We start from the raw sequence: 20,021 nt of genomic DNA on the forward strand, positions 1-20,021 counted from the left end.
AAGGATGCAAGGCGGTGTGGGGCTTCTCGGAAGGGGAAGCACTTACAGACAAATTGCTCTATAAAAACAACATCCGCCCCTTATCTGAGCCATTTGATTTTCAGAACTCTTTCTGTAAAGTTGGGTAGGCAAGTATGATCATTCCCATTTCCAGGGGCTCAGAGAGGCTCCAGGACTTGTCTGTAGCCACACAGCTAGTAAGTGGCAAAGCTGGGATTAGAACCCAGGCCTTAAGCCTCCCTTCCAGTTCCCAGCGCCCCGTGCCCAGACTGGGGAGAGAACGGAGGGGAAGGTGCCGGGTGAGAGAGGCTTCAAGGAGATCCTGGCACCGAGAGACAACTTTCCCAGGCGTCTAAGCCCTTTCTTGGTCAAGGGCTGACGGAACAACCTGATCTCCGGTTCCGGGCTAAGCTGCAGTTGGACAGCCAGGTTCACAGTTCCCCGGAGGCGTGTAAAGAACAGTCGGGGCCAGGGGAGCGATGACAAGTTCAAAGTCAGCTCTGCCTGCTGTTGTGGCCCATGCCCCACCCTCACTCCTCCACCAGCTGGAGGGTTTTCAGCCCCTGTAAATTTCGCCTTTGCCGGTTCCCGAGTGCTCCCGGCTGGCTGCAAGCTCAGCATGTCCTCGTCCCGACAGCACAGCTGAGCTGGGCTCATCTTCCAGTTTCCCAGCCCCCAAAGAGGGTTCCTGCTGCCTGGTTGCCACACAGCTGGCCACGACCCCTAACTGCATCACTGGGTGGGGTCACGGGAAAAGGCTTGTGGACCCAGGAACAAGCGACCTGACTCATCTCACACTTTTGTCTATTTTGTCCAAAGGCACTTTTCAGGATATCCAGCAAGGACACGCAACTTCTCAGTAACAGGGAAGGGAGGCCTGGACAGGGACGTCAACTTGCCCAAGCTCACACAGCTTGGGACCCGGGTGCCTGCCCCAGTCCTGGGCCTGTTTTCCCCTTCCCTGCACCCTGCACAGGTTCCCTGTGGACCCTGGACCCCCGAGACTCTTTCCTGGGTGACAGACTAAGGCAAGACCCTATACAATCCTGAGAGGCAGAAGAGCAGGGTAGTAAGAGTGTGGACACTGAAAACTGCTTAGAATTCAAATCCTGACTCTACTGCCACTTGGCTATGGGACCTGAGCAGCTGGCTTGACCTCTCTGAGCCTGTAACATGGTGACCAACTAGAAAAGACTTCCCATCATCACTGAGAGGATTAAGTGAGATCATGCAGGCACCCTAATGAGTAAACACAGGTGCTCAATGCTTACTGTTTTCATTCTTAAACACAGCAACCTATGTCTGCCCTCCAAGACACAACACAAATTGCCTGCCTCACTGCAGGTCAGCCTGTTCCAGCACCTTCTTCTGAAATGCCTCCCCTGTGGCTTCAGCCTGTTAAAACCCAGCCACTCAATGCCACCTGCATGATGAAGACGTCTCCGTCCCTGTGCCCAGGATGAATTCCTTCCTCCTCAGGGCACTAGCAATCCTGCAATGATGTCTCCCTCTAGCTCTAGCCTGGGGCAGCCTGGTCACTGACCCTGGGTCCTCTCCTCCACTTAAACGCAAAGACCCACATGCAGAATCCTAGAGTTGTGGAGAAGCAGGGTCATGGAGCAATGGATTCAAGTCCAATTTCCATCCTATACAAGCTATGTGACCCTGTGCAAGTTTCTTAACCTCTCTGAGCCTCTGCTTCCTCATCTGCAAAATGGGGGTTATGAGACCCACTTTTTTGCTATGAGGACTCAACAAAGCAATGTGTATAAAGAGCTGATCTTGACAGAGTATGCGTGTAATAAAAGACAGTTGCTATTTCCCAGTTCTCTGTACCGTGCCCACCCCGCCCACAACACAGCCTGGCACAGGTGTTCAGTGCATGCATTAATGGCATGCCCGCACGGCAGGTGGCACAGCATCATTATCATTAGTGTTATTACGGCTGCATCCAAACCACCTGCCCCACCCCATGCCCACACCTGTGTGTTGAGGGCCAGTGCACAGCCGGGGCCGCCACAGGCTCCAGATGTGCCCGGGCAGGAGCCTCTTGGGAGTGGTTACAGCCCAAAGGACTCCCCAAGAGGGGAGCTAACTGTTCTATCACCCCATTGGAGGGCCTATGCTGCCCTGGAGAAAGGCAGAGAGAGGGCAAGGTCCCAAAATGTCCAGGCCCTCCCAGGCATTCTGAGTCGCCTGCCACCCCTCCCAGAAGGAAGGAACAACATCCCGGATCTTGAGGGCACTGAGACCCCAGGGCCCTGGGCTCTTTGGCTCCAGCATCCAATCATCCGGATGGACACGGGATTACCTCCTTCCTCTGGAAGTACAGCTCCTGGTGACATCCCCAGGGAGCCTCTGGGCTGCCCTCACTTCCCCCTTAAGCACCCTCTCCCCAGGTGTGAGGCACCTAGAGCCCCTTCTCCAAGCTTCAAGTCCACTTAAACATGCTAACTCAGGAGGACGCGCCTTCCTCCCCAAGCCTGGGGACACCCTGTGACAGAGAGGTGAGCTCCCCTGGAACTCCTTCTGCAACTGTGTGTGAAGTCAGGCGGGCTTCAGTTTGGAGCCCCAGCCTGTGTCTCCACCTGTAGAGTGGGATTGTTTGTCCAGAACATTGGTCACCGCCCTGTGCTGAAGGAGGGCCCGGGGGTGTGTCACAGGCCCTTCCATTCAGGATGGGGTGGAGGCAGAGGTGGGGACAGGCCCTTACACCCCCCACTGCCCCCTGAACTTAACTTCCACCCAAGACGAGTATTCATCCTCAGAACTCATTACAATCTAACATACTGTATATGTTTCTTCTATGTGGCTTTCTTTATTTTTATAATTTCTTTCTTTATTTTTTATTTTTTTTTGGAGCTTCACTCTGTCGCCTAGGCTAGAGGGCAGTGGCACAATCACGGCAGTCTGAACTTCCTGGGCTCAGGCGATCCTCAGGTGATTCCTTAGCCTCCCAAGTAGCTGAGGCTAAAGGTAGTAAGCCACATACCTGACTAACTTTTTTTTGTAGAATCGAGGTCTCGCTATGCTGCCTTCACTGGTCTCAAACTTCTGGGCTGGAACAATCTTCTGTCCTCAGCCTCCCAAAGTTCTAGGATTAGAGGCGTGAGCCCCCACACCTGGCCTCTGTGTTGCTTTCTTTCTGCCTGTTCCCCTCTCTAGAATGTCAGTTCAACTAGGGTAGGGATTGTGCCCAGTTTGTCTGTTCATATGCCAATGCCTGGAATGGTGCCTGACACATAGAAGACACCCAATAAAACATTTGTTGAATGAAGGGATATAAGTATATATGTCTGTCTATCTATCCATCTATCCATCTTTATCTATCCTAGACTTCTGGGCAAGATTACATTTGCCCGAACAGTTCCATAACTAAATAAGAAGTTTAAAATCCTCTTGCTCGCAAAAAAAGAACATTAGTGGGAAAGCTGGTGAAATGTGAATAAACTATCATTAATAGTGTCACATCAATGTTATTTTCCTGGTTTCCATAACTGTATTGTGCATAAGCAAGAAGTGAACATTATAAGAAGCTCTGTGAAGGGTACATGGGAATGCCTTGTACAATTTTTGCAATATTCCTATAAGTCTAAAATTATGTAAAGTTTTTAAAGTAAAATAAGAATTAAACCACTGGTCTAGACCAATGCCCTCTGAAATGTGGTAGGGGTTCACTGATGATAACTCAAGAGGATTTGGGAGTATGAAAACTTTTCTTTTATTGGCAGGTCTCACTCTATCACCCTGGTTGAAGTGCAGTAGCAGAAGCATAGCTCACTGCAGCCTCAAACTCCTGGGCTCAAGTGATCCTCAGCCTCGCAAGTAGCTGGGACTACAGGCCTGTGCCACCACACCCAGCTAATTATTTTATAGGAGCAGGGTCTTGAGAATATCTGCAAGTGGGACTTAATTAATCTAAAAATCTTCTGCACAGCAAAAGAAATAATCAACAGAGCAAATAGGCAACCTACAGAATGGGAGAAGATATTCGCAATCTAGACATCTGACAAAGGACCAATATTTGGAATCTACAAAGAACTCAAACAAATCAGCAAGAAAAAAGCAAATGACCCCATTACAAAGTGGCAAATGACCCGAACAGACATCTCTCAAAAAATGATATACAAATGGCTAACAAGCGTGAGAAAATACTCAACATTACTAATTGTCAGGGAAATGCAAATTAAACCCACAATGAGATACCACTTTACAGCAGTCAGAACGGTCATTATTAAAAAAAATAATAAACAATTGATGCTGGCACAGATGTGAAGAAAAGGGAATGGTTACACACTGTTGGTGGGAGTATAAATTAGCACAACCTCTATGGAAATTTCTCAAAGAGCTAGAAGTAGATCTACCATTGGATCCAGCAATCCCACTATGAGGTATCTACCCAAAAGAACAGAGGCCATTATATTAAAAAGACACCCGCACCCGCATGGTCATCACAGCACAGTTCACAATTGCAAAGGTGTGGAATCAACCCAAATGCCCATCAACTGATCTGTGGATAATGAAAATATAGTATACAGGGTGGGGGGGAATGCAAAAAACTCGTGTATTTTATTCTTAGATGTTTAAACCTCAGTCACCTTCAAAATACTCTCCATTTGATGCAATATACCTATCAAGACACTTTTCCCACTGCTTAAAACAGTTTTTGAACTCATCCATTTTGATGCCTTTTAGTGCCTCTGCCATGTTTGTTTTTCCTCTTCCACGTTGGCAAAATGTTTCCTTTTGAGGATTTTTTCCATCTGAGGAAACACAAAAACAGTCTCTTGGGGTGAGATTGGGTGAATCGGAAGGGTGGGGCACAAGGGTCATGCCTTTTTGGTGAAGAGCTGCTGAATACTTAGCGTAGTGTAGGCAGGTACACTCGTAAATCACCGATCACGAAATAAGCAAAGGCTTTGAAAGAACCTCCAAAAAAAATTCACTGAAGCCAAACGCAGTCTCTCACGATGCTAGTTGATACATTGATGCTGATGGGATCCTAGAATACTAGGAGGGGGAAGCCTGCCTACCTAGCAGGGAAAAGTCTGTACTACAGGGGGCCCGCCCTCCAAAAAATAATTCTGTTTTTTTTTTGCGGGGGGGGTCCCCCCTCGTACATACATAGAATACTATTTGGCCAGGCTCTGTGGCTCAACCTATAATTCCAGCACTTTGGGAGGCCGAGGCAAGTGGATTGTCTGAGCCCGTGGTTCGAGACCAGCCTGGACAACTTGGTGAGACCTTGTTCCTACAATAAAATTAAAAATAAAATAAAATAAACCAGCTGGGTGCAGTAGCACGTGCCTATAGTTTTGGCTACTTGGAAGGCTGAGGCAGGAGGATCGCCAGAGCCCAGCAGGTCAAGGCTGAGGTGGCTGTGAGTGTGCCACAGCACACTGGTGTGACAGAGCGAGATTCCAACTCAAAAAAAAAAAAAAAGAGAGAATACTATTCATCCGTCAAAAAGAATAAAATTATGCCTTCTGTAGCAATTTGGATGGAACTGAAGAACATCATCCTAAGTGAACTAACATAGGAACGGAAAACCAAACATCGCATGTTCTCACGTGTAAGCGGGAGCTAACCCAAGAATCCGCACCAGAAGTTTGAGGCTGCAATGAACAATTTCTGCGCCACTGCACTGCAGCCTGGGTGACAGAGTGAGACCCTGCCTGCAAAAATAATAATAATAAATTTTTTAAAAAGCAATGTCTTTATTTGAATGCATCTTAGGAAAACCCAGTCAGCACTCAGCCCTGGGATTTCACTCTGATGGCATCAATGGACATCTGTCTCTCTATGGGTGGAGGTCTGTGGCCAGTCCTACCTTTCCATTTTTGGAGACTTTCCTGCTGGGTGTAGCTTGGAGGAGTAGACCCTCACTACCTCTCACCCCTTGCAGCCTGAGCACAGACACCTGTCGTGGGCTTGGCTAACAGGACACTGCTGCGCAGGGCATGAGTGGCTGACCAGAGAGTTTGGCTGACCAGGCGAGGTCCTCTAGCTGTCATCGGCTCTGAGAGTCCCCAACAGGCTTCCAACTGAATGGACAGCCAGAGGCCGTCTCCAGTGGGCGACCAAGGGGCTTACCTGATACACACCAGTTTTGTTTTAAACATACGTTTTCAGGAGCTTCAAAGCAAGTAAGTGAATTTAAATTACAGCTTGAGTTTTTAAGCCCTTGTCACGTGCCAGACACATTCTAAGGGTTTTGCAACTGGCTCACTTAACATTCACACAAACCCAAAGAGGTACGCTTGGTATTATTATCCCCATTTTGCAGATGAGTAAAGTGAGGCACACAGTTAGGAACAGGCAGAGCTGAGAGTCACACCCAGGCAGTCAGGCCTCACGTTCTCCCTCTGTAGAGCCGGAGTACTGAGTAAACAGAGGTTGTCAAATTGTCCTCTGAGAAGTCTGGGGCTCCATCATGGGCCCTCCGAGGGTCCTTCAGGTGGGGGTGGAAGAGGAGGTGGGGAATATAGCCTGCTACACCCCCACCGTCTACCGCTGGCCTGAACTTCGACTAAAGACAATGATTCCTCCTTGGCCCTGACTACCGTCTGACACAGCCTATATGCTTTGGCATGGCTGTCACCTCCGGCTACACTGCCTCTGTATAGATGGTCGGCAGAAGAACAGCACCAGCCTGCTCGCCGGTGCACCACTCAGCTGTCTGCAGGACCCTGGGTCAGCCCACTTGAAAATTACTCTCCCTGGGTTCAGACGAAACAGCTGGGCAATCACGTGAACAGCACACACACAGCTCATGTCTGTGACCCACCACACTCCTTCCATCCAAGTCTCTAGCCCTAAGTTCCTGGGGCTTTGTCACTGGCTCTTGCCGAGGGACCACTCTGGGGTCCACAACCCCCTCTCCCCTGTGTCTGGTTAAGAGAAAAATAATTCTCACACTGTCTTTCTCCACCCTGACTTTTCCTCTTTAAACCCTCAGGGAGGAGGGTTCAGGGAGGACAGCCCCTTGAGGAGCACCAGGTGTTGAAACCAGTCCAAAAAGGCCCCAAGCCCTCTTGGACTCTCCTCCTGCTTGACCCCACACCTGCTTGGGTCTGGGTTCCCCACTGGAGCATGCGCTGCCCAAACGGCGGGACCATATCCACACTCTCAGCCTCCCGCTCCACTCAGTGGGGCCGCCCCGATGGGAAGCTGTCGGCCTGCTAGCCAGTGCACCGCTCCACTGCCGAGACCACTGACGCAGGGTCAGCCCACCTGAAAATTTCTCTCCCTGGGTCCAGACGAAACAGCTGGGCATTGATGGTGTTTGCAGAGAAATTAATCAGCGCTAACGGGCAGCGGTGCCAGGCGCTGCCTGGGCCCGATCCATCCTGATGCGTCCCGAGTTCCCACCTTAATGGCTCCTGACAAGAATAATGTACTCGTGTAGGTGATTAGCATGGGTATGATCGCCTTAATTGTGGCTCAAGATGCTTTGGGGGTGCTAGGGTTCTGCCTGGGGAAGTTGGCCCCACATGCACAATCTCAGTGACAAAGGGAAGCCGGGAAGCCACGGTAGGGGGGTTGGTGAGACAGTTGATGTCCGCTCCCTCATTCACTCATCCACCCACTCACCCACCAAGCGTCTGCTGAGGGCCCCTTTGTGCTGGGCACAGGGCTTGGCCCAGCGGAGATGAAGGCTCTGTTTGCTGGGCTGTAAAATGGAGATAAGTACCCTCTCTAGGAGAGTCACTGCCAGGAGGCCATGCAGTTAAAATGCATAACAGGCCAGGCCTGGTGGCTCACGCCCATGATCCCAGCATTTTGAAGGCTGAGGTGGAAGGATCGCTTGAAGCCAGGAGTTCAAGACCAGCCTGGGTAACATACCCAGATCCTATCTCTACAAGACATTCTAAATAAAGAAAAAAATATGGGTTGGGCACAGTGGCTCACATCTGTAATCCCAGCACTTTGGGAGAATAAGGCGGGAGGATTGCTTGAGCCCAGGAGTTCTAGACCAGTCTGGGCAACCTAGGAAAACCTCATCTCTACAAAAAAAATTTAAAAAAATTAGCCGAGCATGGTGGCACACATCTGTAGTCCCATCTATTCGGGATGCTGAGATGGAAGAATTGCCTGAGCCCAGGAGGTTGAGGCCGCTGTGAGCCCTGATTGTCATGATCCTGCCACTGCATTCCACCCTGGGCAACAGAGTGAGACCTCAACTCAAAAAAAAAAATAAAAGAAAAAAAATGTGTGACAGAGGCCCAGCTAGGAGGCTGTCTGTCAATACACGATAGCTAATATTCTCACTCTACGATCTTATGTAATACATAAATACTAAAATGATAATTAATTGCAATGTCGATATTAATAAAATTAATAAGTGAAAATTAATAGTCCAGTGGGGAGTTACACACACATAACCACAATAGAATGTGCTGGGCGCTCGCACAGACCCAGAGACAAAGCTGGCAGATGGGTGGGGGAGGGGAGGCTGCTGGGGCACTCCAGGAACAAGGGACATCTGAGCTGCACCTTGAAAGACGAGCAGAAATTTACTAGGCAGGGAAGAGCAAGGGCACTCCCGGCCACAGGAGCGGCACGGGCAAAGGCACCCTGGCGAGACAGAGCATGAGGTGTCGGGGTTCCAGGTGGGTCAGTGTGGCTGGACAGCGGCTGACACGTCTGTGTTCCTCACCAAGGGTCAGCCAGGGCTCAATGTCCCGAGAGTCCCCTGCATATATGCCACACGCAGCTCAGGTGGGCAGCTGGGATGATAAAAACAGGAACCCCATTACGGCACGGGCCTGGCCGTTCACAAGCACAGGCACGTACAGCATCTGTGCCATCTGCAGGGAAGTGCTCTCCTGGGCCCACATCCCATTGTCACCAACACCTCGCTCCTGACATGCCCTGGGGAGGGGGCGCCTGGCCCGAGGTCCCAGGAGGAATGGTGAGTGGGTATGGAACCAGCCCTCACACCCTGCTTTGGACGATGCCCTCCACCCTCATCAACTCCAGACATCCACACCTTCTCTGAGGCACCCCAAGTTCCAGGCCCTGGGGACACAGTGACGGCCAAGCCACCTAGAAGCATTCACAGCCCAAGAGGAGAGACAGATAAGCAGCAGCATTGCCAAGGGGACTAGCAGAGAGTCTGTCTAGGTGCCGGAGGAAGCAAAGGGAGCCTCACTTAAGCCCTGCCAGGAAGTCCCAGGGAGGCCACCCAGAGGTGGTGGCATCTGGACTAACTCCACTAATGAATGAAGGTGCCTCCTGTTCCAGGCAGCAGGCACAAGTGCAAAGGCCGTGAGGTGGGAACTTGCCTTTCACCCATAAGAAACCACAAGGAAACCTGCGTGTGTGACATGGAGACAGTGAAGAGGGCGAGGACAGGCAGGCAGCAGGGGATAGATTGAGAGCAGCCTTTACACCACCAACGAGTGCTGGCATTTCCTCCACGTGGGAGGGAGGGACCCGGGCAGGCCTCTGAGCAGACTGCGTAGGACCACTTGCCATCAGGAAGAGTCAAGGCCGCAGGGCCAAGGTGGAATCAGGGAGACCGCCAACACATAAAGACGCCCAGGCTTGGACCGTGGTGGTAGGAACGGGAGGGCTGAGGGGTAAGAAGATTCTGGAAGGGTTTTGAAGACAGAGCCAGCAGAGTTTCCTGCTGGATGGGATGGGAGGGGAGAGAGACAGAAACGTGCTGGGGTGAGTCCAAGCTTTTGGCCTCAGTGACTATGGGATGGAGCTCAGCTAAGACGGCGGGTGTGCGGGGGAGATCGGGAGTCCAGCTGGCGACATGCTGAGTTGAGGACATCCCTTTAGACACCAGGCAGAAAGGTTGAGCAGAAAGGGAACTATGTGAGGCTAGAGTCTCCCCCCAAAATACAAAGAAAATACAAAGTCAGGAACTGTCAGCACACAGGTGGCATCTAAGCCACGAGGCCAGATGAGACACCTTGGGGGTGAGAACAAGAACAGCAACAAGAGCCAACCCTGGGGCCCACCTAGAGGTGGAGAAGGTGTGGAGGGACCAGCACAGAGGCCGAGAAGCCAGGGTAGTGTCCTGGAGGAGAAAACGACGGGCCACTGGAAGTTCACACGGTCTGAGGACAGACTCTGGGATTCAGCACCATGGAGGTCGGTGTTGATCTTGCTGGTAGACCATTTAAAACAGACTCAGGCCAGGCTCGGTGGTTCAGCCTGTAATCCCATGCATTTGGGAGGCTGAGGTGAGTGGATTGCCGCAGGTTCGAGACCCGCCTGGGCAACTTGGTGAGACCTCATCTCCACGATAAATCAAAAATTAGCTGGGCGTGGTAGCGTGCGCCCGTAGTTCCAGGTACTTGGAAGGCTGAGGCAGAAGGATTGCCGGAGCCCAGCAGGTCGAGGCTGTGGTGGCCGCGAGCGGCCACTGCACTCCAGTCTGGGTGACAGAGTGAGACTCCAACTCAAAAAAAAAAAAACAAAACAGACTCAGGAGGGGAACCAGAGATGGCACCTGTGCAGTGCCCATCCCTCATCCCATAGGCGCCCTGTGGTCGTTCAGGGCTGATAGCCAGGGCCAAGGTGTGGGAGATGCCAGCTGGCCTGACCAGGGACTGAGGCGCTGATCTGCCCCTCCACCACCTGGCCCAGCCTAGGCTCCGCTGCCAGCGACTGATGTTCTCGTCTGGAGCAAGACACACGGGGCTGAGGGGCCCTGTCTGGGGAAGCAGTGATGTTAACAGACTGGGAGAAAGCAGAGCTACTTAATGACTTCATTTGGCTTCTGTCTTCTCCGGCTGGAAGATGGTCTTCAAAAAGAACATTACACAGAGGGAATTGGAGCCGAGACAGGTGTAGAGATAGCAATGGTGCATACATCCTGCACATGGGATTTCTGACAGCCGTGCTGCACCCACACTCTGCTCCCAAGTCCTGGCCCGCTGCTGGGAGCTGAGGCAAGAGCACAAAAGATGAACTCAGAAGTCCTAGTCCCCAACCCAGGAGAGCACATTCCCCAAAAGCATATGCAGACAGAGCCTGCAGCCAAACGCTACCTCTGATTCTTAAAAGGAATTTTAAAAATGAGTTAATACATAAAAACACTTATAACTCTCCCTTGGGCATTCACTAATACTGTTGTTACAATAATATATTATTTTTATATATAGTGTATCCTATATGTTGTATTATCATTATTATTCTGTAAGGCTCCAGCAATCAGAATTCAATCCAAAGGTTAGTTCCGGGGAGGCGGATTTCATATTAACCAGAAATGTTTTATCCCTGGAACTGTCCCACGGCCCAGACGCGAGTTGCCTTTTGAGACAGTGAGGTCTCCACACTAGGGTCCATGCAGAAGCGGGCTGATGAGTCCTGGCACTAGATGTCTGAGCTGCCCACAGCTCTGACCTCTGGCAAGCCCGCACTTTCAGCCTGGCTCGGCAATGACCACAACACGGGATCCAGCTCACCTTTGTGCCTGTCTGTGCCTCCACAAGCCTGTGCTGCAGGACAGCCCAACCAGCCATCCCTGGGCCACACAAGGCTCTGCCTCCAACAAAACATTTAGGTGTGGAGGCTTTGGAGTGGGTGATATTGTATATAAACTTCCCAACAACCCAGTGAGGGGAATTCTCAATGTCAAATCTCAGCTGAGTGCTATGGCTCAAGCCTGTAATCCCAGCACATTGGGAGGCTGAGGTAAGGGGATTGCCTGAGTCCACAGGTTCAAGAACAGTCTGGGCAACTTGGCAAGATCTTGACTTTATAATAAATCAAAAAAAATCGCCAGGCATGGCAGCGCATGCCTGTAGTTCCAGCTACTTGGAAGGCTGAGGTTGAAGGATCTCTGGAACCCAGCAGGTCAACACCAGGGTGGCTGTGAGCATGCCACTACACTCCAGACTAGGTGACGGAGTGAGACACCAACTCAAAAAAAAAAGTCAAGTCTCTAGGCCACCTCACTCCACGTGGCAGCCAAAGGGCCAGTCTCTGGACTTGCTATTTCAACTTCCCCCATCCCCAGCCTCCACTGGCCAGCGGCCTGCAGCCATGGAGCCTGCCACATCCACAAAGTCCACAGTCGCTCTCTGAATGGCCCTGGACTTCTCAGTTGAGGGCCTGGAAACACCCCGGAGCCAGCCAGGCTGCTCAAGCCAAAGGCAACTGGGCCCAACTTTCCAATGCCTTATCATTGGCCAGTTGGGGAGGCAGAGACCCAGAGAGGTGTGGCACTGTGCCCAAGGTCACACAGCCAGGAACAGAAACTGGCCTCCTGACTTTCAGCCAGAGCTGTGCTGCTCCCATCCTGATGCAAAAGGAAAGAGAGAAACTAGCGGGGAGCTGGGCCAGTTCAGCACCCACCCCCTTCCCAGGGAGATAAGCATGGCTATATTCTGACTCACTGAGTCCCCTCTCAATCCTACAGCCCCCTGGAGCCAGGAATCAATCCCCACAGCACTAGACAGTCACCTGCTGTGACCGCCAAGTGCAGCTATAATGGGCTCAAGTCCCAGGAGCTGCTCCTAGAGGACGATCGATGCCGGTGTTTGCAAAGGGCAGTCAAGACCTGGAGCCACAGGCAACGGCGGCAGGGCTCGTGGAGGTCTGTCCAGTGGGTATCCACCCTGGACTCACCCCACCTGCACTGGCCATGCTCTCCTCCCTACCCCACCCACCAACTTCCCTGCTCCACTGGCCTCTGAGGCTCCACACTCAGGCTGGGCATGCAGGTCAGAGGTAGGGGGAGAGAGCCGGCACCACTTGCTTAAGAGGGCTGTCAGTTCATGGTTGGCCACACCTCTGCCCCAGTGACCCACCTGTGTCACCACAAAGGGAACTCCCAGAGGATGAGGTTAAAATGAACATTGACGGTAACAAACGCCACTGATTGCATTCACTTACCTGTTACACATGGACCGGGTGCCCACCCTGCTTGCCTGTACACGTGGATGGGGTGCCTACCCTGCTGGCTGTGAGCCAACACCACACCAGGTCAGGGTCCAGGAGGAGCCACAGATGAAGTCCATGGAAAAAGCACAGCTGTGCTACAAATCCAGGAGCCCCATTCACCCTACAACCCAACCTAGAGGGGAGCGAACAGTTCAGCAGGGTTCCCAGGGGACCATCAGGGCGTTCTCCATCTCCAGAAGGGTGAGTTTAGTCTTTGAAAGAGCATCCTATAAGCTGGTGCCGCCTTCCTAGAGAGCCCCTCCAACACATAGGTCCCCAAGCCCCATCCCAAATCCTGCCTTACAACACTGATCTGTCACCGGAAGAGTGGCCACTGTCCACAGAGGGCCCCCTCACAGTCCCAGAAACCAAGCGCTGCTGAGCCAGGGGGGACAATCTCCACAACAGCAAGACACACACCTGCTGTGCCTGGCACTCCCTGCAAAAAAAGCCTCCACTGGAGAGAGTGAGAGGGGCTCACGTGCCTCGCAAACAGCAAGGGTAGCCAGGGCCCTCTCCAGTGCCCCCATTCAGCAGAGATCCCCACTGAAGAATTGCACACCAACTCAACCGCACACCTACATCTGGTTTTATATGAAAGGGTGTTTGATGTGACCTATTAGGTAAACACCTTAATGCACTTCCCTGCTCCAAGCCACCCTGCCTCACTTTCAAGTACAAATACGTCCAAAAGGATGCACCTTGCTGACCTCGACGTGCGCGCAGTCCCCACCTTTGCACACATACGGTAGGCAGGCCTGGGTATAGGGAGCCACAAGTGACAGGTACTTGCCCTAAAGTGACACCGCTGAGAATGAGGGGATAGAGGAAGACCGTCAGTGGAGGTGCGTCCTTTCTGGGTGCTGCTGTTGGCTGTGTGCCCACTGGCACAGCCGCAAGATGGCTTCCTGCAATCCACCCCCCACTTCCTGAGAAGCTTTTGGGTCCTGAGAGCTGCACCAGGGCCCCAAGGTTCCAAGTGGGCAGATCTGGCATGGCCGGTATAGGAACCAGGCCCAGCAGAGGTCCAGACACGAAGCCAGACCTGAGTGATGAGGTGACTCCAGCTAGGGGGCTCATGCCCACCCCCTAAGTAGTTAACATTTTTCCTAATGACAAAACCAGGCATCCTCAGTGCAGAAAACTTAGTGATCACAGAAAAGCCCAAAAGACCACCAAACAAACTCACAACTGCTGCCATCTTCAAATATCCACAAGGGCATCAGTAGAACAGGAATCCAAACTGGTGCCAGAAGTGGAAGCCCAACGTGACAAAAGCCCTTTGACATTTAGAATGCCCCTCTGCTGGGCACCGAGGGCCCCATCCCTGGAGGCATCCAAGCAGAGGCCAGATGAACCCCGTGGAAGAGATTCCAATAACAGGTGGAAGATGGTCTCAACCTCGAACATCCCCTTCACCCCACACCCCCTGCACGCCCACCGGCACACGCGCCTACTCACCCACAGGTGTGTCCTCGCTGATCAGCAGGTACGTGTCAAAGAAGTGGTTGGTGAAGAAAGGCAGCCGGTTCACCTGGCCTGCAAGTCAGAGGACAAGGGTGCCAGTCAGCCGAGCTCCCCGCTGGCTCACACTCCTTGTAAGGTGGGGCTGCAGTGGGCACCGAACCTGCATCCAGTGCCGTGGGCAACTGCCCAGGACCTCAAGGGTCACTGTCCTGCCTTGAGGCAAACGGTCGGGCTCTCAGTGGGACCAACAATACATAACACGCCACAGGGGCTCCTGCTGGGCCCTCCAGGGGCCCTGAACGTGGGCAGGGCAGCTCTCCCTGCCCTCCTTTCTGCTGACCCTGGGACGCCCTCAGAGCTTGTGACCAGGCTGGAGTCAGGATGGGGCCCTTCTTCTTCCCACAGAGATGCCTCCTAGTGGGGACTGGAAGAACTAGGAGACTCTTGGCATCTTTTCCTCCTCCCCCACCCGCTTCGGCAGCCAGATTGAGACCATGTCTGGTCCCTCATTCTAGCCTCTCTCACTTCCTGGCCAGGACTGCTGACCCTTCTGTCTTTACTTGCCAAACTCCTATTCTTCCTCCACATCTCGTTTCAGATGTCTCTTCTTCCAGGAAGCCATCCCCTCCCTGGGCACCCCATATACTCATATGTGCCCATATCCCCTTCCGTGTCAAGAACGCAACAGCCTCAGAAAAAGGCTGGCAGGCAAGGGGCTTGCCCTTTTGAAACCTTCCTGTGCCTCTTTCTGGCCACATGATCGTCCCATGTCTCAGTTTACCCGTGTGTAAAATTACGATAATAATAGGACTTACTTCATGGCTAAACTGAGGATTAAATGAGATTACATACATAAAGCGCTTAGTGCTGTGCCCCTGGCACACAGCAAGCACTCGATAAATGGCAGTTATTATTAACATTGGTATTAATAAAGGTGCCGCCTTCGCGGCCAGAAGGGAAGGTTTCTGATCCTGCAGGGGGCCTGCGGCTCAGATCCAGGAGCCAGGAAACAGCTGAGCCGAGGTAGAAGAGGGAGAATTCTGTAACAGGTTTGGGCTGGTGGGGGTGGAAAACCAGTGAGGGGGAAAAAAATTGCCTGCAGTAGCACCGTCCACTTCTAAATTTTATTTCACAGGACCTGCCGATAATCAGGCGCTGAGAGCTCTGCACGGGCAGCCGGGCAGAGACTGGGGACGTGTGTCGCCTGCCACATTCAGAGCAGGACCCGCTACCTTTGGGGCCCAGTGCCTTGGGCGGCCAGTGCTGGCACTTAGACTGGGAGGGGCTGGCAGGACAAGGCAGGGAGGGGATGGATGGGCGACTGACTCTCCAGACTGCTTTTAAAGCGCAAGGGCTATGTGTTCCTGCGGCCAGACTGCGGCCTCGGGAGCTCTGAGGCTTCCAGCAAGGCAGGAATGTGCGTAGATGCAGAAAAGGACTTCTGGGGAAGGGAAATTCTGGTGTCCCAGGCCTCACGTGGCCCACGCACCTTGGGCGGCAGCGCTGGGAGCTCTGCTCTGAGCCCTCACAGGCCTCCTAGTCATGTACACTGACATTCCTACCAGAGCCTGCAGAGGTATTCAGGGAGCTGGCCAGCTCTAATACTGTAAACACCCTAACAGGCCTGAGGGGAAAGGGAAAGAGGAGGCTTGGAGAGGGCTCGGCATGTGAGCCTCCACCAGGGGATGGCAAGGATTCTACACACTGAAAGGAAGGGGCAGACACTGGGCAGAGACGTGGAGGCATGAGCCGTCCAGGGGACTTTATCTGGAAACAACCAGGCATCCCTGTGGCTGTGTGGCAACCCTCCCTGCTGGATCAGGCTGGCAAGCATAATCTTGACCCAGAATCATGGGGCGGGGATTCCTCTAGGGGCCTGGATTCCAGCTCCAGGCCTCAGGGTAGTGATGAGCACCGAAGACACGACAGCTCCCACTGAGATCCACGTGGGGAGAACATCAGAGACCCCCGATCCAACCCTCCACAGCAAGGAGGAAGCACCCAACAGGGAGCGCAGAGACGTGTTCAAGCAGTCAGGGGTCCTGCATGCTCTGTCACTTGCGCTGAAAGACCTCGGGCAGACCTCTCTACCTCTCTGGTTCATCTCCCAGCCTAAGGATGAGGACAAAAAGCTCTGTCTTGCCTTCCTGCCCTGCCTCCCTGTCACAGGCATCCCGTGCACCCCGGTCACTGTTACAGTGGCTGCGTGGATAGGAGCCTGGTATGCTGTCAGGTGGGGAAGCCCCTCCTCCCCCAGCGCTGGGGGACCACCATATGACCAGGATGCCTGCTGGCCGGCCACACTAGGATGGGGCACGAAGCGTTGCTCAGGCCCTCAGCTCCTGCCTTCCTAGAGAGCCCACAGATGAAGGAGAAATGCCAGAGCACCCTGAGGTCAGGGGAGAGGGAAGAGAAAGGTAGGAGGCTTCCCAGAGAGATGACAGGCTGGCAAGGGGCTTGGACATCCAGGACGGTCTGTCCCTGAGCCCAACCCATCTCTGACTGCCAGGGATGTGAGGAGAGACCACCTGGGCGATGGGTCCCATGGAGACAAAGTAGGAAGGTGCAGTGGGGTATGGGGTGGGCGACCAGGGAAGGGCTAGGCCAGGGTGGGTGTCCGCAGGGTGGCACGGGAAGTGGGTGAGTCGTCCAGGGGACTTCATCTGGAAACAACCAGGCATCCCTGTGGCTGTGTGGCAACCCTCCCTGCTGGATCAGGCTGGCAAGCATAATCTTGACCCAGAATCATCGCCTTTCAGTCCCCAAGGTCAGCCAGCGCCCTGTCATGCTAAAGGATTTGAACAGGGACCAGGAAGAGGTGACAGCCCAGCAATGAGAGACAAAGAGAGAGACCCTTGTATATATGGCAGAGCAGGCTGGCCCACATGCAGCCACAGAATTGCGGAGAGGCCCTGGGTGACTCACTTAGCTTCTCTGTTTTCTGTGGCCCAAGAAGCCCTGTCTTCTTAAGATGACTGTTGACCATAAAAGAGCTAACACTTAACTGAGCACCTGATGTGTGGGGGACACTGTTCTCAGTGGTCGATGTACACACTGACTCATTCAGTCATTTTGACAACCCAGGAAGGAAAGTCCTATTATTATTCCTATTTTAGAGATAAGAAAATGGAAGCACAGAGAGGTTAAGACGCTTGCCCAAGGACTCCCCCGGCAGAAGCGGGTCTGGAGCCCAGGTAGCTGGCTCCAGGCTCCTTCCCTCTGCCCACCATGAATATGCAAGTCATCTTTCACCCAGAGAGCTCATACAAGGACCACTGCATCTCACAGAAGCACCTGCTTTATTTTTGCTTATGTCTTTGTTTTTAACCAATGAAGAAAGTGAGTGGAACAGAGTGGGGGAAGGGCATAAGTCCAAGGTCACAGAGTCCACAGGGAGGCAATCCCAGAGGCCTCCCACATGGGGCAAGGAGGGGCAGGTGGGGGTGGTATCCTGACAAAAGCCCCCACAGAGGATCAGAGACTCCTGTTTTGTACGAGCTTGAGCCTGTTGCTTTCCCGGGGTTCAGTATCTCCTCTGATCAAATGTGCGGGGAGTTGCAGGAGGGTCGGAAGTTCCTTCCCAGTCTGTCTCTGAGACTTTGAGGCTGTGCTGTACTCCTGGACTCCCTGGATGGGAGTGAGCTCCCCATCACGGGGGCATCCAGCAGGGATTCCCCAAACAGGGAGGCAAGAAGAGGGGACCTTCAAGGGACTCTCCAGCTACAGGATGCTAGCGACACTCCAACAAGCTTGAGGATGCAGCTTCCTCCAGGGACTCCACCTGGCTCGCTGGCATGGGAGAAGGAGCTGGCCCCCCACAGGAATGTGTTTACCTGTGTCGCCAGGCACACCATGTTTGCAGCTCTTCCCTGGGGACGCCTCGGTCCCAGGGGACACCGTGCAAGACATGCCTGCTCTCCTGGCCTGCCTTTAGTGCAGCCTGAGCTGCTTTGCTCCCAGAAACCCGCTGTCCAGGGGCCAAGGGAGAGGCGGACACCCGGGCCATTCCTGGCCTCCTTCTCAGGCACTGGGGCTGGTCCTCCAAGGTGGCTGCTGCAAGCCCAGGGAAGAAGGGCTGGTTCCCTGGAGAGAGGAAGCCTCCCAGCTGCCACACCTCTGCTTCGGCTGTGCCCTCCACCAGGATACCCTTCTTCCCTAGTTTAAAATGATTTCTCGGCCCTTTAAGCTCAGATCCTATGCTTGTCCTCTGACTGGTGTCCCCGTGGGCTAGTTACTCTTGTCTCTCGATGGACTGCTCTAGAGTTGGGTCTGCGCTTTATTACACGCTTATTTCCCTGCATTATAGGAAATCCTATATGTGATATTCTCCCCGCTAGACCCTGAACTCCTGGACAAGCCCTTTCCTCTACTTCCCCAGAAACGTGCACAGTAGGCACATATGACATCACATAGTAGGTGTTCAGACGACCGCCATGGACGGAACAGAACTGTGGCCAGCCCTTGCACCCAGGAGGACAACAGGACAGGTCACCGATGCCACCTTCCTTAGAGCCCAAGTATTTCTCAGAGCTCCTCCCACTCCCTCCTGTGCCCCAGGCACTGGAGACAGCTATTTTGAGCCCTGTGAGAGCTGTGGAAGGCAGCTGAGGCCCAGAGAGGAAAGCATGTGCCTGGGTCACACAGCAAGGCAGGGACTCAGAAGTCCCAGAGCTCAGAGCCCAACCACTGGTGCAAACGCCCTCCAGCCAGCCCGGCCTCCCATGTAGAAGCTGCCCATGGGGGAGGGGGAGGGCTGGACTTACCCCAGCATCCGGAGATCAGCACAAGAAGCCAGGCCACCTGACAGGTGGTGGTGACATGGCACCTCATGGCTCCTAGGGACACAAAGGAGAAGAGGGTGAGAAGCCTCCTGGGGGGGGTGGGTTCACTCTTTAGCCCCTCCAGCACACCCCACCTGGGCAGCTCCAGGGAGAACCGGGCTTGGGTGGGAGACGGAGGGGGAATCAACTCAAGTGGGGGGAGGCAGAGGCACAGGAAAGAGGAGAGAGTCTGACTCGTCTGGTTTATCCTCATCCAATCCTGGTATAACAGCAGCCTGAGAGGAGCTGGGTGGGCGAAGGCCAACAGGGTCCCCTTTGCCCTGCTGGGAGTACTCTGGGCAAAGCTCAACGCAGACACAGAGTGTGGGTGGGTGACATTTTCAGGCTCAGACAATGGAGGGAGGGCCAGCTGCCTCCAGCCTTCTGGACCACATCCCCCAGGAGGAAGAGCCTGGTTAGCCAGGGTTGCGTTGAGGAGATGGGTGCTGACCAGGGAGGCAGGGGCCCATGAACAAGCTCGGCAAGTCCAACAAGCCCACCACCCTGTGCCCGACCAGATGTCTTTTCCTGTGTTTGTATTTTTCCATATCCACCATATTATCCCGCCACCTCAGATATGAAAGAACAGATTATGGTATCCAAAGAGGCACAGAGAGGGAAGGTGACCTGCACATGGCCCCCCAGTAAGTCTGTGGCGGCTGAAGCTAAATTTGGATGTTCTAGAGAGATCTAGGGCCCAGTTGAGGGGATTCAGCAAGGCCAGACTCCACCTCTGAGGGTGGCCAGGGGGGTAGACTGCTCTCTCCCACCAGGGCAGCATCCTTCCCCACCACACTCCGGCAGGGCCATGGTCACCACCACCCCCAC

At 53.4% G+C, this 20,021-nt stretch overlaps 1 protein-coding gene across 2 annotated transcripts in view; it reads right to left on the reverse strand.

The window, feature by feature from the left end:
- Positions 1–19,203, reverse strand: part of CDH23 (cadherin related 23) — a 379,551-nt gene extending 360,348 nt beyond the window's left edge. For both annotated transcript variants that reach the window (XM_008054754.2, XM_008054753.2), the window contains exons 1-2: positions 19,137–19,203; positions 14,368–14,445 (exon numbers count right to left, since the gene is read on the reverse strand). In XM_008054754.2, the coding sequence (XP_008052945.1) occupies positions 14,368–14,445; positions 19,137–19,203 (145 nt within the window). The remainder of the gene's footprint in view (positions 1–14,367; positions 14,446–19,136) is intronic.
- Positions 19,204–20,021: the final 818 nt, after the last annotated feature.

The sequence above is a fragment of the Carlito syrichta genome, unplaced genomic scaffold (genome assembly GCF_000164805.1).
Source record: "Carlito syrichta isolate Samal-C Ts95f unplaced genomic scaffold, Tarsius_syrichta-2.0.1 Scaffold301031, whole genome shotgun sequence".
NCBI lineage: Eukaryota > Metazoa > Chordata > Mammalia > Primates > Tarsiidae > Carlito > Carlito syrichta.